The 18,519-nt window shown below is 44.1% G+C and overlaps 1 protein-coding gene across 1 annotated transcript in view; it reads right to left on the bottom strand.

Moving 5' to 3' along the window:
• The window catches only part of LOC147610333 (uncharacterized), a 52,266-nt gene that overhangs the window by 31,344 nt on the left and 2,403 nt on the right, over positions 1-18,519 (bottom strand). Inside the window, exons 2-5 of the mRNA XM_086786632.1 lie at positions 5,692-5,861; positions 5,433-5,561; positions 4,556-4,648; positions 4,306-4,385 (exon numbers count right to left, since the gene is read on the bottom strand). Coding sequence (XP_086642758.1) covers positions 4,306-4,385; positions 4,556-4,648; positions 5,433-5,561; positions 5,692-5,861 — 472 coding nt within the window. The remainder of the gene's footprint in view (positions 1-4,305; positions 4,386-4,555; positions 4,649-5,432; positions 5,562-5,691; positions 5,862-18,519) is intronic.

Raw genomic sequence — 18,519 nt, 5'->3', positions numbered from 1 at the left:
GTCATCTATATAGATTACTACAGACCAATAACTAGAGCAACTATTGGAGAACACAATTTCGAAGGGTGTAGGATCCTCAAAATAAATCTCATCGATATCGGGACCTAATTCTAAGATTAAATACATGACGGTAAAGAACACTCCAACAATATATATGTATATACCCGATGGTCACCTTAGCCCATATAGCTTTCCCTTTGTTTGCTCCAATCACTAGCCCGGTTCCTCCACAAAAAACTGGCCACTGTCTTGGTTGCTATCTGACCTTCCAGTCGGCCACCTTCGCATCTCACCAGGTTCTGCAGCTCTTCGCTTGCACCCACGGCTCTTGATTCTTTTGTCCAGAGGCGGCTATATCACCCACTCACTGCAGCCGCAGAATCACCAGGACGACACTCACTTAGCCCTGCCACGCTAGCTCCCACACGGCCCACTTCTTGCAGCAGCTCTGGAAAGCGACCCTTCATCCACCAGGCGGCGCCTTCTCTAACACGACAGCCACCTAATAAAAGCACCTCACCCGTGCCTGATTGTAGCCTCTGCGCCGTCTTCTGAAGAAGCCTCTCCCTGCCTGTCTCTGTAAATTCCCCACAGCAAGGGCCACCTCACAACTGGTCCACAGCCTTCTATTCGGTGACCCCCTCACTCTTCACTCGCACAAGGCGGTCCTCCTGGAATCACCAACCCACTGTCCTTTTTGAAACAAGGCGACTACTACCTTATCTTCACCAGCCTCTACACTCTTCACCTCTGAGCACCAGATCCACGAGGTCTAAACGGCGACCCTTCTTCCCATGCCGACTCGAGCTGCCACTTCATACAAGCCCAGTCGCCTCCAGTAGCAGCCCGACTGTCAACCTATCTCGCCAGCCTCTCCTCGCCTTTGACGTCTACACAGGCACCTTCTGTGTGTGTACGGCTGCGCTCCTCCTTGCGCCAGTCGGCCCTTGCCAGCTTCACTGCTCCAACTGTTGCCAAGGCTTTTTTTTTTTAAATCCCTCACGTCGGCTCCTCTTTTGCAGCGCCAGCAGCCGCTTCTTTTTACGAGGCGACCACCCTTCACCACTGCTGCCCGCCAACTTTTCTTCTTCGCCAGCCTTCTGGAGGTTTTCGTTGGTAGCAGCTTTTACAGCCATGTGGCCTTCTAATAAATTGGCCACGTTTAACATTATCATTTTTTTATTTTTTATTTCTAACCCTTTCCTTCCTCAATATTTTGTGCCATCTTTCTTCTTACTTATAGCCACTCTCTCTCTCTTCCATTTCACCATACACAAGGTAACGTTGGCCCTTTCTTTGATTAATTACTCTTCATGCTTCCACACCCTTCGAGATGCAACCTTCCAATGTCCACTCTCACTTGGACGCGCACACAAATTCAGGCTACCAAACAGCTAACACCACCTACAGCCAGCCTCACTCCGAACAGGTCTGCAAAAAGCTCAAACCAAATTCTTCCACCCTGAGCATCTGGCAACGCATTCAAGGCCAACCTCTTCACACACTTCATACACACGTATGTTCACAAGCCAAAAATGCCTTTCAGAAAAATGCCTAACACCCATCATCAAGCATGCCACACGCATAGCTTCTTTCTTTAGAAAGAAGCACCAAGCATTGGCTATTTTTCGCTCTCATAGTGCGAAAGATATCATACGACCCTCCAAGACCAGATTCGCTTCTATGTATTTGGTCTTGGAGCATTTGTATGATGTTCGAGATGCTCTTCGCCGATCAGTGGTTAATCCACCTTGGAGGTAAATGCATAATGCAAATCATGAAGCCACAAGGACCATCCAAAGAAAAGTGCTAGATGAGGAGTTTTGGACAAAAGCACATAGCATCACCATAATCTTAAAACCCCCCTTTATCCTCTTGCATGTCACAGATATGGAGGGGTCTAACATGGGATACTCTATCATCTTTTCCACAAGATGAAGAGAGAGCTTGCAGCATACACAGTCATCTCCAGAGCCAGGTCAACACTAAATATTGAATTATAAATTACAATGTCTATTTAATATTTAGTATTTATAAATTACTCTTCGTAGTATGTACTTATGGTTGTTGACATTCACAAGGTGGATGAGATAATGCGCCTTGTAGAGAGATGGGATTGGATGCGTCATCCAATTCATGGTATGGCAACACTATTGCATCCTCTCTACAAGAGTGCAGATCTTTTCATGGACACGACGCTTCTATCCATGAGAGATCAGTACATGAGTCATGTACTGACCGATGAGCAGCAGGTAAACATTGATCGAGAGATGATAGGATTCTCCAATAACCTTGGAGAATTCTATAGTCGCGGTGTTTCTATGCTGCCAGAGGTGTGTAAGACGCCTCTTGATTGGTGGGAGACACATGGATACCATCAACCTCAACTAAAAGCCCTTGCACTCCGGCTATTATCCCGAGTAATAATACAAAATATATATTGATAAAAAATTCGGCTTTAGAGTCACGAATGTAGGGTGTAGGCTTTAAGATTTGTTATAACTAAGACTTGAATCTTCGTGGATTTAAGGATTGTTCCTCTGGAACCTGTGAGAGGAACTGGAGCCCTACTCTCTTATCCACACGAAGATCTGAAACCGCTTGAGCACGGCACAACTAGAGAGATTGGTGTTTTGCAGAGCCAACCTTCGACTAATTCGGAATCTTCAAAAGATGAATAGAGCAAAACAAGTTTAAAAAAATACGACATACACTTCAACGTTCATAGTAAGCTTAAAGTGATTAGTCACTAATAACTACTAGTGAATACATGCTCCATAAACACATGCTCCATAGGTTGATGTTGAGGAGTTCGAGCGCCGCAACCAGCAACATGCCGAGGAGAGCGACATAGCAAGAGGAGATATACATACAGTTTCACAAAGAGCTCGAGGCCATTGATAGACGAGTCACTCGAGCTCTCACTACCAGTTCCCTCACTTTTTCAGCTCAGCAGATTCGTCCTTCCACCTCTAAAGGCACCAGGGTGTATACTCGTGGTGCACATTCCAAAAAGGGAGAGCCGCCAAAGCGATCAGTAGAGGTGGTCCAGAGCACCAAATGCAGACTCTTCCATAGGAGATACCTGGCACCTCCACCATTGTTGAGGAGATACCAAATGATGTGGAGAAGCGGGAGCCATATCGCAGATGGAGACTACTCGTCAGGGTTGTTTCCGTTACGGCGTACGGCAGCTTATCGTACGGAATACCGTACAGTACGATACCATACGGATTCGTACAGATTTTTCAAAAAAATAAAAACAATTTTCAAAAAAAAATCAAAAACAAATTTTTTTCCAAAAAAAAATAATTTTTTTGATAGGTAACGGTCTTTTTTTTTTGCTTATCTATGGCTGTTTGAGCTTCCTCTGTACTATGATGCTTCCCTCCTTTCTAAAATACTCATAGCTGGACTTCAAAATACCTAAGTTTATAAGTATTTTTTTAAAACACCATATTTTATCGTACGATAAGAAAAAAAATTATATCGTACCGTATTTTTCCATACGGTATCATACTTGACAACGATGCTACTCATCATCCTCATCTTCAAGCTTGGATGATGATGAGTGAGAGCCGGCCATATGGCTATTGGCATTTGTATTTTGTAGTATGTACTAGGATTTTAGCTTCAGCAAGACTTCATGTTGTATGCAGTGCAGCTCATTTGACATTTATATAGTATACATATTTGCATTTCAATTGTTTTTTGTGCATCTTTGTGTACCAGTATTGCTAAATTATGAATGATTTATAATGTGTTTTTTTATATACACATTTTAAAAAAAAGTGAATGTACTGAAAGTACTCATCCCGATGCGTACTTTACGTACTCGTATGCATACCATACCGTGCCGCATCGTACCTAAAGTACTCAACCACCATGGTATCTTGGACATATAGTAAGCAAGGAAGGCATTATGGTGAATTCCAAGAAGATGAAATGTGTTAAGAATTGGCCCACGCCAAGAAATACCATACAAATACCACTCAATTGAAGGGATTCTAGGGCTTGTCATCATTCTATAGGAGGTTCATTAAGCGATATGCTCATATTACCGCTTCTCTTACCAACAAGCTACTGCCCAATCGCTCTGGTGTCATCAAACATCGGATCTTTAAATTTTTATTTTCTCATTTGCGCATCTTAAACTCTTCTTAGAAAGGTTAGCTACCTGAAACCAAAGCACATGCCTAGGAGAGGAGCATACAGTCCCAACAATGTGTAGGTGACTCCTTTTCATCACAAGACAAGAGAGTGCCATTTGAGCCAAATAAACACAAAGTTGTTTCAACGACTCACTTGAACACTAGAATTGAGGTTTTGTATATTTTTATTGCCAACTCCTCACTAGTTTCGGTTGTTGCGTGATAAACATTTGCCTACAATATACAGCACATTGATGTCTATTAGTACATTGATGTCTATATCATCACATTGATGTCTGTTAGTACGTGCAAGACAAATATGCAAAGATGGCGTGAATCAAAAAGCAATTGAACACCCAGCATGACATGATGACACAAAAATATCTTCTAGAAAAGCTACTTGCCTCTTTCCCAGTAGAAATGCACCCATTAATATCTTTGAAAACCCCTCGATTTAGCATTTTGAAGAGGACCATCCTTGTCCTTGGGTCGATTGCCTACATACATGAAAAAGCAGTTCTAGAGGACCAAATGTTTAAAGAGCATCTGTCAATAAATAATGTATGTATGTATGTATATGTATGCAATGTGTGTGCATGCATACTTACATGCATGTGTGTGTGTTTGTATGTGTATGTGTATGTGTATGAATGAGTGCATGTATATATACATTCATAAGGTCAGAAAAATCTGAACTTACGAATTGAGAGATTTGAGAAAGAAATAATAGTGAAGAAGGACAAAGACAAAAACAAAGCATTTGAAAGATCAAAAATAAATAAACTAACAAACCTAGCTACTAAGGAGAGGAAATCAAAAGATAATATCAAACAAAGACTTTTAATTAAGACATTAACAAAAACAAAAAAACAAACAAAAAAAACAAACAAAAAATAAATAAAACAAAACAATAAACAATAAACTAAAAACTTAAAAAAAATAACAAAAAACTAAAAACAAAAAACAAAAACAAGAAAACAAAACAAAATAATTAAAGAAACTTTATTTTATTTTTTATTTTTTTCACACACACACACACACACAAAAGCATACACACACTTCTTAATAAGAACTTAAACCTTTTGAGCTGAGATACTAAACAACGACATAAAATAGCAAAACAGAGAACTGTAAACTTGTATACACGTGTATGTTTTGCCTGTGTGACAAGTATACATACATACATACACATTGCTCAAAAAAAATTTCTAAGAAAAGCATAATGTTCAAACTCAAAACCAAGAATCTCCAACTTCAGATGACTCCTTACATAAACCTTACTTGCTCAACAGTTGCCCGATCAGCCTTCTCAGAGACTCGGTTTCTGTTCTCTGCAATCCGTCGAACGCTTTCACGAATAGCTGTGCTGACAGAGTTTGACATTCCCACTGAAGACTTGGGTTCCCATTCCTAGAAATGCATTCACAAACAAGAATTTGCATGACCTTACCTTAACATGTAACTGCTATTTACAAGTGCATTGAAGCTTAGCCATGCACAATAATTGTTGAAATCAAAAAAAGAAGGCAAATATGCAGACCTGCACTGGGCCAACATTGATGTGGGAAGTGTATTTCTGATATTGATTGCTGCGAGATTGCATTGAGCTCTGAGAACTTAATGAGCCTCCATGCGCATTAGGGCGATTTTGCAAGGAGAATGATGCCTTATAACCTGTTGATAGTTGGCTGCCCCCCCTTGATTGCAAATCTGCATGGACAAAGCAATTTGTCAAAAACATTTAATCCAACGCAGAAAACATACACACAGCAATGTTGATCAAGTATGCTCTAAGAAGTGTACAAATGTGCTTAGGGTGGAACTTCAGAAGAGAAACCTCCAATAGGACCCACCACAATATCACACAACAGTAGCTCACCCCTGCCCCCAAAAACAACAACTAGCACACAATGAAACGTGAAAAAGTGGCCGGGTGGGGGCATCTCACTGCTATTACAAACATACAACCATTATTTCGATGTAGCCCATCAAAGTCTTGATCCTTACACACTAACAAGTACATAAATACACAAAACAAGAGATACACCTTTCAACTCATAAGCAAGATTTGATTCTCGAATTGCTAGTACAGACTCAAGCCAAGCTATTTAGATTTCCAGTCATGTAAACAATTTGATACTAAAAATCTCTGGGCCTACATGAGAAAAAACAAAGTGACAAAAGTCGCGGCCACGGTTGCAACAAGACGCATTTCAAATCCATGTCTTCCATCTTTTCTATGTTTTTGGTGATAGTAAACCATACCGTACACCGAAAAAAAGCATACCTGCATCTCAGTTTGCACAGTACCAGTGGCTCCAAACCCTTGCAAATGCTGATTTGTGCTTGGAATTTTCCCTCAAAGGGATCTTTGAGACTTGTGCACCCACCCAGTTTTCAAAGTTGGTAGCCTCAATTTTGGCTGATTTGACCTTTTTTACTTTTTAAGGAATCATGCAAACTAGGGCATTTTTGCAAGGCTTCCCTATTCTTCACCATGCCTCGCACTTTGTGTATGTTCTATACTTCTATAGGGTATGCTAAGTGTATCACTGCCAAAATTTTGATTCTTTTGGGACCTGTATCCCCCTGTATGAAGTGATTGTGAAACGTTTGAAAGAGGTATGAAACGTGAAACATGAAATGTGTTTCATGAAATGCCTGGCAACTATGATTGTGAGATAACCCATCAGGGACAAGCTGCCCGGAATGACCCAAAAGCGAATAGCTAGGAGCACACAGGGGGTAGAGCAGGCAGACACCAGCATGGGCATGGGCAGCCACAGGTGCAGAAATCTGTCTTTTGTCAGCAGCAAGGTACCTCAGCCCCTCATTAGCCAGCGTTCTGCCTGTGTAGAGAGGTTCTCAGTGTGACTTGTTTAGTTTTTAGATCTTGGCTAGTTTAATTGGTTTCCTTCAGTTTCCAGCCTTGCCATTTAACCCTATGGCTGTCGGAATGGGCAGTGGAAATGAGACAAACACCTGAGAGAAATGAAACGCAGAACTGCTGAGAGAGAAACGCTGTATAAACTCTGCTATATACACTATATCCCGTAGAAGAAGTGTGGGGGGCAAGTGCCCAATATATATGGGCAAAGCGACAGCAGTCGGCCACTGCAAAACAGGCCGACATGCCCCAATAAAAGGCCACAACTAGGCCTGGCCCAGCGGGCCAGCAAAACAACCTAGTCAGCTGGCCCACGACCAGCACCACCTGGTCGGCCATGACCAGGCCTGGTCAGCCAGCAACAGACGGGCCCTCCTGGCAGCAATCAACTACAGCCGACCAGGGAAAAAGCTACAGCACCCCCCGCGAGTGGAAAAATATGGACAATGGGGGAAAAATGGAGAAAGCTCAAACACGGGTGGGCACACCCACAACAATGGCCCTCACTCCCTACTGAGTAATATGGTACAGACAGGAGATGACTGCTAACACCCCCTCTCAGCTCTTGGATGTGGAACCAACCCCAGTGGGCTGGAGTGCTGATGGAGCATCTGTTGAGGTAGAGGCTTCGTGAAGAGGTCCGCCACATTGTCCTCCATCAAACAAAAGATAAGCAAGATGTCACCAGCCAAAATCTTCTCAAGAACAAAGTGATATTGTGTCTCTATGTGCTTGGTCCAGGTATGGAAGACCGGACTCAGTCCTTCGTTCCCCCTCCAGTGTTATAAAAGAGTCCAAGATCCTTCATACCCTGCACATACCACAAGATCCACAATCCTGCGTCCCAATGAGTCTTCTTAGGTGTCTGCATAAATGAGCTCAACAGCCGCACTGGAAAACTCAAGTCCAATCTGGTGTTCAGCAACCAAATCAATGAACCAACAAGCTTCCAATACAAGGAGGCATCAACCTGCTCACAAGGATCATGAACAGTAAGTTTGGAATTCGGGTCCATCGGAGATGAAATAGGCTTGTCCCAAAGGCCTCTAACAACTCATGAACATACAGCTGCTGAGAAACAAAGAACCCCCTCTGGATCTGCCAAATCTCCAATCCCAAAAAGAAATGACGTAAGCCTAAATCCGTCATCTCAAACTCCTCTCACAAGGCAACCTTCGTCACAGCTATTTTCTCCACATGATTGCTAGTGAGAATACGATCATCCACATAGATGATAATCAAGGTGACTATACTACGTTCTCAAAAGAGATACAAGTTCGGATCTGCAACTGATCTCTGGAAACCCTTTCTAAGAAAGAAAGAATCAATCTTCTGGTTCCAAGCCCTGGGAGCCTATTTAAGACCATACAAGGCCTTCCGTAACCTATAAACCATACCTTCTAATCCCAAAACCTCAAAGCCTAGAGGTTGCTCAACATACACCTCCTCCTGCAAGTCACCATTCAGGAACGCAGATTTCACATCCATCTGATACACTGGCCACTGTTGAGAAGAGACGGGGGAGAAAATATATGAATCCTGGTCATCCTAGTTGTCGGTGCAAAAGTGTTCTCATAGTCGATGCCAAGCCACTGAGCATAGCCCTTAGCCACAAGTCTAGCCTTGTGCTTGTCCACGGACCCATCGGACATATACTTGGTCTTGTAGACCCACTTAACACCAATGACTAACCGTTTTGACAGCCTCGAAACCAACTCCCAAGTTCTATTCTTCTCTATGGCTTCAAGTTCCACTTGCATGGCTTTCCTCCAAGTCTCATGGGAAAGAGCTTCCTTAACTAAAGTAGGCTCTTTGTCTCGAATGATACGAGACATCAATGCATAGTTCACCTGTAAAAGCTCCTCTAATTGACTTTTATCACGAACACTGTGCGATCTTTGAGGTCCATCCTCCATGGTACACTCAGAGGGTGTAACATGCGGAAGCTCTGAGAGTCTTCTTTCAGCCCTAAACACTCTTGAGAACCATCTGATGCAAAAACGCAGGTATAGAGAGAGAAGTGCTGGAAATTCAGTATATTTCTATGATACAAAAAGGTACATATCTTGCAGCCCTTGGCTGCCTTCTTGAAAAGGTGGTAAAACACCAAAACCTGTCCCCTATGGGACCTCTAGTGATCCCAACCCCTAGTGGGTTTGAATGCCTAAAACAATGAGTACTTGGGCCTTTTTATAGGTCCCTTGGACAAAGGGTAGACTGGCCGACTGCTGGTCGGCCAGTATTAAATGCGTTAAATGCTTAATAATTCAGCCGACTTGGTCCTCTTCCTTGATCTTGATGCGCCTGATGCTGCCCCTGTTTGCTGGTTCAGCCGACCACCTCCATGAGCAGCCGACAGTCCCTTATGTGCAGCCAGCACCAATGTCTTGCAGCCCATACACCTTCTGATCTTCAGCTTGTTCTCCACGCCAGTCTACACTGCCACAAGTGCTCTGTACTCCTTCATCTTGGTTCTACTCTTTATCTGGCTGCCTCTTCTGGATCTAGCCCTGAGAATGTCCATGGCATCTGTGATGCACATGACATCCCCCTCTGCTAAACTTGATGACGGGAATCCAACCTGCTCTTGGATGACTGTCATCATCCCAATCCTGTCCCGAAGTCCCTCTGTCATCATCCAATCTTGGCAACCCTTTTTCTCTGAAAATCCGGTCTGCTCTCCAAACCACCTTGTCTCTGATGAAGATCTATGCATCTGGTCTTCCTCTAGTCCACAATCCATTCGTGCCCTGACTCCGAACACCGTCTTGGTCTTTATTCCTGGAACTGAGTCTGGCACTCTCACATCACCCTTGGAGGATCAACCTCCCTTGGGACCGTTACCTGAGAACCTATCTGGCTCACGGAACTGCCATCCCCATCTGGCACTGTGGAACACCACCAACAAACCTCTTGGGAGTTCTTCCCGATCTGTGTTCCCGCCTTGGGCTTCGAATCCGTGTACTTTCCTGTACCTTGGACCTGTACACCATCATATGGGACTGAATCAGTGTTTAGCTTGGCTGAGCTTGATGCTCTGATACCAATGTAACATGCGGAACCTCTGAGAGTCTTCTTTCAGCCCTAAACACTCTTGAGAACCATCTGATGCAAAAACGCAAGTATAGAGAGAGAGTAGAGAGAGAGAGAGAGAGAAGTGCTGGAAATTCAGTATATTTCTATGATACAAAAAGGTACATATCTTGCAGCCCTTGGTTGCCTTCTTGAAAAGGTGGTAAAACACCAAAACCTGTCCCCTATGGGACCTCTAGTGATCCCAACCCCTAGTGGGTTTGAATGGCTAAAACAATGAGTACTTGGGCCTTTTTATAGGTCCCTTGGACAAAGGGTAGACTGGCCGACTGCTGGTCGGCCAGTATTAAATGCATTAAATGCTTAATAATTCAGCCGACTTGGTCCTCTTCCTTGATCTTGATGCGCCTGATGCTGCCCCTGTTTGCTGGTTCAGCCGACCACCTCCATGAGCAGCCGACAGTCCCTTATGTGCAGCCAGCACCAATGTCTTGCAGCCCATACACCTTCTGATCTTCAGCTTGTTCTCCACGCCAGTCTACACTGCCACAAGTGCTCTGTACTCCTTCATCTCGGTTCTGTTGGGTTTTATGCTGTGTATGCACCCACAGGAGTGCTAGTGATCATCAGTAGGTTACTGGGGCACTTTTTACTTCAGTTAGTGGAGGTTTTTTCCCCCAGTTTAGTTCATTTTCACTTATATGCAGTTTATAAGTGTTTTGGTCCACCCGGCACATTTATGGCCGGTCATGTGAACACTTATCCTTTAGGGGTCACTATCATGTGGCTTGTACTTCACTTTTTTATTCATTGAAGCATATTGGGAGTCGTGTTCCTTCATCTCTTTGTTTTCCACGCCTGTTTGAGCTAGTGAAAACCCTAACCCTAATCCTTCTAAGTCTTCATTTGGTATCAGAGCATTGAAGCTCAGCTCAAGCCCTGTCCGTACACTATCAGCATCAGCTGCCCGTACACCTGTGCGCCGTACTGCTTCCGTACCTGACATCGCCATCGTACTGTACCAGCCGGTAAACAGTCAGCACCGACTGTACTTGTCAGCGCCGCCTTCATCAGTACCTGTCTGCAGTCACCTTCAGTTCTGTACAGAACAAGTCGACTGTACCTGTATAGTACAGTCAACTGTACTTGTTCCTGTGGTGGACTGTACCTGCAGTACTGCTGCGTACACCTCAGTACAAGACTGCGCCGCCTTCAGCTACACCTCTGCGTCTGCTGCCCGTACATACAGTAAGCGCCGCCTTCAGGTACTGTACCTGCCCAGACTGCGCTGTACCAGCCCCGTACACCTATCAGCGCCGACTTACAGAACTGCAGTGTATCTGTTCGCATTGTTCAAAACAGTGCTTCGTAAGAGTACATTCACTGTACTTCAACTGTACCTGCAGTCTATTCACATTGAAGTCAACTTGTACCTGTCTGCTCAGATTCAGTACTGCTTTCGTACCTGCTTCCGTACAGCACCTCGACTGTAGTTGCTGTGTACCTGCACAATACAGTCGACTGTACTTCTGCTCAGCACAGAAGTGGTAAGCATTACATATTTTGAATATTGGGCATTTTTATTTTCTCTGTGAAAATATACAGGCACAACAGGCAGATTTTCTAGCAAGGAAATATACAGGTTTTTTGCACAGCTTGGGTGCAGCAAATTTTGGGGCATTTTGGCATTGTGTACGCCATTTGCTGCACCACTCAGTCATTGGTGCATTAAGCTGCACATTCAGAGGATTGAGAGTGCAGGCAGATTTGGGTAAACTGTATTCAGTGGAGTACAGTTGTTATCAGGGTTTTTGCTTTTGGGTTTTTTGGTAAACAGGTACAACATTGTGCGTAAAGCATAATGGCAAATCAACAGCAAAGTGATGTATTCACATATTTGTCTAAGGAAGACAAATTGGATGGCACGAACTACTCCTTGTGGAGTTTTATGCTGAAAAATGTGCTTGTGGCAAAAGGTCTTTGGGATTTCGTTAGTGGTGATGAACCACGTCCAGGTCCATTGGCTCCAGAGACTCCTCCCCAAGGGGGTGCTCGTGGACGAGGACAACAGGTACAGGCTCCAGGACAGCCATTGCCTGTTCAGAGAACAAATGCTCAAAAGACATGGGATGCCAGGGATGCACAAGCATTGTCACTCATTGCATTGTCAGTTCAGAGGTCCATTATACCTCATATTCGGTCAGCGGGCTCTTCACAGAATGCATGGGTGACTTTGGAGCAAATGTATGCTGCTCGTAATGAGGCTAGGATCTCATTTTTGAAAAGAGAGCTGGAAAATCAGAAAATGAATGAAGGAGATGATATGTCTAGCCACTTGAACAAGCTGCAGGATTTGAGAGAGCAACTCATCAATGTGGATGAGATTATTCCTGAGACACAGCTTGTGTCCACCATCTTGCACTCTTTGCCAAGATCTTACTTGGCTTTCCATACCTCTTTGAACCTCAGCATGAGGAATGCTGTTGAACCCCTCAAGTATCAGGAACTTGTTGCTCTCTTATTACAAGAGGAGCAAATGAGGAAGAATATGAATATGAACACAAATGCTGAACAAGCATTTACTACAAGTCAAAAGGGGAAAGGGAAATCTCAGCCAAAGAGTGCAAATCAAAATTCAGGTGATGGTGGTTCTTCACAGGATACCAAGAAAAGTGATGGACAGCCCAAGAAGAAGGGCAAATGTCATTATTGTAAGAAGCCAGGTCACTACATCACGGAATGTAGGAAGAGGATTGCCAAAGAGAAGGCAAAGGAAGCTGGGATGTCTGTTAATGATGCTCCTAAAGCTCCTCCAGAGACTGCTTCTTTTGTTGAGGACAGGGATTACTGTTTCTATACATGCAGCTATGATGCCTCTTGGTCTTCACAGGCACTCAGTATGACAGAGCATGCATGTACTTGGTATTTTGATAGTGGTGCCTCAAAGCATATCACATCTCGCAGGGATTTGTTTAGTCATGTTGGCCCTGCCCCTGTTGGCAAAACTGTTCAGTGTGCCAACAATGCTTCATATCCAGTGTGTGGCATTGGGGAGATTCAGCTTACAGCCATTGATGGCTCCATTCTCCGCCTTACAGATGCCTTATATGTACCAGGGATAAAGAAGAATTTGTTGTCCATTTCTTCTTTAGCACATTGTGGAATGCAAGTCCACTTTGATGATGATAAATGCATGGTCAGAGACAAAGCAAATGCCTTGACCTTGATGCTTACTGGTACATTATGTCATGGACTTTATGAGTTGGATGCATTTCAGCCAGTGGATCAGTCTGCTTATCATGCATTCACTCTTACTTCAGCTATGGTTGATGCAGAGTTATGGCATGCTCGCATGGGGCATGTAAATTTTGGTAGTCTTATGCTTATGCAACGACATAATATGTTTACAGATCTACCTCTCATGGAGAAGCCTCCAGATCACATTTGTGAAGGATGTATTTTGGGAAAAATGCACAGGTTTTCCTTCCCACGTGATCAGGCTCTAAGAGCAACTGCAAAGTTGCAACTTATACACAGTGATCTTTGTGGTCCCATGCAGACGAAGTCATTAGGTGGTTGCTTTTATTTTGCAACATTTATTGATGACTTCTCTCGTATATGCTGGGTCTATCCTTTGACACAGAAATCACAGGTATATGATGCATTTTTGGCCTTTATAGCACTTGCTGAGACAGAGTCTGGATGCAAGGTGAAGACTCTCCGTTCTGACCGAGGGGGGGAATATATGTCACATGTGCTGAATTCTTTTCTTGGGAGTAGAGGTATAAAACATCAGTATACTACTCCTTACACTCCACAGCAGAATGGGGTTGCAGAAAGGAAAAATCGGTCACTCATGGAGATGGCCAGATGTATGCTAAAGGCAAAAAGACTACCACATATCTTTTGGGTGGAAGCAGTAATGTGTGCTTGTCATATTTTGAATCGATGTCCCACAAAGGCATTGGTTTCTATTACTCCTTTTGAGGCTTGGCATGGCCGCAAGCCTTCTGTATCGCATTTTCGTATCTTTGGGTGCCTTGCATATGCACACATACCCAAAGAGTTGAGGAGGAAGCTTGATGATAAAGCCACAAAATGCATTTTTGTTGGGTATAGCCGTGAAAGCAAGGGCTACAGGTTATATGACCCACTATCCAGGAAGATATTTATCAGCCGGGATGTGATTTTTGATGAAAAATCAGAATTATCCATGGCTGGTTATGAGGCAAATCAGGCTGAAAATGATGTATTTGAAGGTCTTCTACCCATGGAGTTTCATTCCACAGTTGGTGATCCAACTCATGAGGGTAATGGACAGCCAGCAAATGATGTAGGTGGTGCAGAAATTCAGCAGCCAAATGAGCCAGAAGCTGAACCAAATATGGGACAGCAGGCACCACAGGTCAGACATATACCTAGATGGTATTTGAGGACACTACAGGACAGCCATTTAGAGGGTCCTCTTGCTGGTCGTACTCGTAGGGAGACAAGGACCAATGAGCATGCACACATCATGGATTTGAATCTGGTTATGGCAGCCAGTTTACAGGATGATGATGAGCCTGATTCGTTTGTGGATGCACGAGATAATGTGCATTGGAACAAAGCCATGCAGGATGAGATTGATTCTATTAAAAAGAATCAAACATGGGATTTGGTTGATCTGCCCAAAGGCAAGAAAGCCATTGGTACTAAATGGGTCGACAAGTTGAAAAGACATGCAGATGGATCCATTGACAGGTACAAAGCCCGTCTAGTTGCAAAGGGCTATGCACAGAAGAAGGGCATTGATTATGAGGAGACATTTGCTCCTACATCCCGTATGTCGACACTTAGGTGTGTCATTGCATTGGCTGCACATCGTGGTTGGGTTGTTCACCAGTTGGACATAAAGACTGCATTCCTACATGGGGACCTCGAGGAGGAAGTTTATGTATTTCAGCCCATGGGATTTGCAGAACATGGTCATGAGGGGAAAGTATGCAGGCTGAAAAAGGCCTTGTATGGTTTAAAACAAGCTCCACGAGCTTGGTATGCAAAAATAGATGCTTTTCTACTCACTCAGGGATTTGTGAACAGTCCATCAGAGACCACTTTGTATGTGAAGAAAGAAGAGACAGATCTGCTGGTCATCAGTCTTTATGTGGATGATCTCTTGCTCATGGGATCAAATGATGACAAAATTGCAGCATTTAAAGAGATACTGCAACAGACATTTGACATGTCTGACTTGGGCCTTGTACATTACTATTTGGGCATACAGTTTGTGCAGGATAACAGAGGCATTGGGTTGTTGCAATCACGTTATGTTGCTAAACTTCTGGAGAAGTTTAAATTTCAGGATTGCAAGCCTATTAGTACTCCTATGGAGCCTGGGATGAAACTGTCACTACAAGATGACAGTGTTTCCTTTGATGCCACTACATATGCTCAGGCTGTTGGGTGCCTCATATACTTGTGTAATACAAGGCCAGATATTCAGTATGCAGTCTCTCAGTTGAGCAGATTCATGCACAGCCCACGGTTGTCACATTGGCAAGCTGTGAAGCGTGTATTCCGTTATTTGCAGGGTACCTTGTCTCTTGGGTTGCTTTATCCTGAGGGGGGTGACATGCAGTTACATGCTTACAGTGATTCAGATTGGGCTGGTGATTTTGATACCAGACATTCCACTAGTGGGAATTGTTTCTTTCTTGGCGCTTCATGCATTTCTTGGCTAAGCAAGAAACAGACCACAGTGGCCACTTCATCTTGTGAGGCAGAGTACAGAGCAGCCTACACTACTACTGTTGAGTGTGTTTGGCTGCGTCGTCTTATGACTGATATGGATATTTCAGTGGAGGAGCCTACACCTATCTATACTGATAGTCAGAGTGCCATTGCTGTGGCCAGGAATCCTGTGTTTCATGCTCGCACGAAACACATTGAGATTCACTATCATTTTGTTCGGGAGAGACTCCAGGCAGGAGATATCAGTCTGATCTACTGTCCTACAGATCAGAATGTGGCAGACATCTTCACCAAAGCATTACCACGTCCGAAATTTGAAGCATTCCGCAATGCTTTGAATTTGTTTCCTTTTGGTGGATGATGTACAGTGATCACATATCACTCCAGGGGGAGTTTGTTGGGTTTTATGCTGTGTATGCACCCACAGGAGTGCTAGTGATCATCAGTAGGTTACTGGGGCACTTTTTACTTCAGTTAGTGGAGGTTTTTTCCCCCAGTTTAGTTCATTTTCACTTATATGCAGTTTATAAGTGTTTTGGTCCACCCGGCACATTTATGGCCGGTCATGTGAACACTTATCCTTTAGGGGTCACTATCATGTGGCTTGTACTTCACTTTTTTATTCATTGAAGCATATTGGGAGTCGTGTTCCTTCATCTCTTTGTTTTCCACGCCTGTTTGAGCTAGTGAAAACCCTAACCCTAATCCTTCTAAGTCTTCATTGGTTCTACTCTTTATCTGGCTGCCTCTTCTGGATCTAGCCCTGAGAATGTCCATGGCATCTGTGATGCACATGACATCGGGATACTCCGTAACACCTGACTCCCAAATGGTATCTAACAACCACTTTGGTACCCAAACAGAACACGAAGCCTCCTGCTGTTGCTATGGCACATCTCCAACCTCAGGCTCACTGACTTGAGGCTCGCTAGCTGGAACAATAGCCTGGGAATCATCCTCATACTCATCTGGTTCTCCAAGAAGTGGTGGCTCCTCAACAGTGGAAGCTGGAACATGCTCATCAAGGACAACATCTCTGCTGACAACAACCTCATTCCGCACTGGGTCATATAACCTATAGCCTTTGGAAAGAGAATTATATCCCACAAATACAAGCTTTTGGGACTTCGAGTCGAGCTTCCCTCTCTGCTTCTTTGGAATGTGAACATAGGCATCACTCCCAAACATATGGAAATGGGAGACATCTGTTTTCCTGCCAAAACAAGCCTCATACCGAGTCATCTTTGGTACTAAAGTCGTTGGAGATCGGTTGAGGGTATAGACAGTTCTCCCCGAAGTGGACGAGGAAGATCACGACGCTCCAACATCGTCCTCACCATCTCCACCACAGTCCGGTTTTTACACTCAACTACTCCATTCTCTGAAGGCGAACCTGTATTAACCAGTTTCCGCTTGATGCCATGTTCCGCACTAAAGCATTAGAAGAGAACTCCCCTCCTTTGTCAGCCTGAAGAGTCTTTACCTGCAATCCAGACTCCTCTTGGAAAGAAATAAACCCATGTAAATCTGCTACAATCATCCACAAGCAGCATAAAGTACAAAGAACCTCCCAAGGATGGGGTCTGCATAGGTCCACACAAGTCAGTGTATACCAACTCCAAAGGTTTCGAAGCCCGCCTAGTAGCCTGCTTCGAAAAAGACTCCCTATGCTGCTTCCCACAAATGCAAGAACTGCAATGTCCCTACTTGCTGCCAAGCCATCCACCATCTGGTCCCAGAAAGCCCGCCGCAGCGTATCCACATTCAAGTGGCCAAAATGGAAATGCCACAAATCACCGAGCTGAGTACCTATAAGAGAAGCGAGTGCTTAGAGTCTATAAATCCCACTCTCCACTCCGCCTTCCCAAACAACTTGGCGTGTTATTTTGTCCCGGAAAGCAACAAAATGCTCATCAAACTCCACCTCCATACCAGTCTTGCAAACCTTATGCGCTAACAAAAGATGAAAGCCAAGAGATGGGACATAAAGAACTCGGAAGCTCCCTCTACCATCGGGAACGATCTCCAGCGTGTCCTCAGTGTGAATCGGGATAGTGAAATTGTCACCAATAAAGATGTGATCTGTTTGCCTTCAAAGATCCTGTAACAACTCAACTCTTGGGAAGGAGTCATGTGCCTAGAAGCACCATTGTCTAGAATCCACTCCCAAGTATCCCCAATGATGAGAGACTACACCTGTGAGGACTTCCCTTTGCCCTTGTTGTTGTTGTTGTTGTTGCGGCCTTTTGACCGTCGCCGCTAGCCAGTGAAAGCCTCGGAACCTCCGCCCGCTCTTCCTGGTTGAAAACCATCGACACAAGCTCCTCCCATGTAATGGTGATGATTAAAGAAGAATAGAAAGCTAAGTACTAAGGAGATAGATGAGACAGCAAGGTGATGGCCATGTCCTCTAATGATATCTCTTTCTCAGCCTGAAGAACCTCCTGCTGAAGAGCCTGGAGTTTGTTGATGTGCTCTCGCATTGTCGAAGACTTTGCAAGATTCATCACTCGCATCTACACTTTCAAGAAAATCCTCTTCATGGGCGATACCCGATTGTACAAAGAAGCCAAGTGTTGCCAAATCCCTCGAGCCAGCATCATGTGTTTGACGTGGTTGATCACTTGGGGTGTGCAATTGAGGAAGAACAAAGAACGCCAAAAGGCATTGACACGATCCCACAACTGTGCCTGGGCCTCCCGTTCTTTCGTAGTG

Source organism: Cibotium barometz, chromosome 49 (assembly GCF_041138505.1).
Source record: "Cibotium barometz isolate CiBa-2024 chromosome 49, ASM4113850v1, whole genome shotgun sequence".
Lineage (NCBI taxonomy): Eukaryota > Viridiplantae > Streptophyta > Polypodiopsida > Cyatheales > Cibotiaceae > Cibotium > Cibotium barometz.
This window is presented reverse-complemented; position numbering and strand designations above follow the sequence as displayed.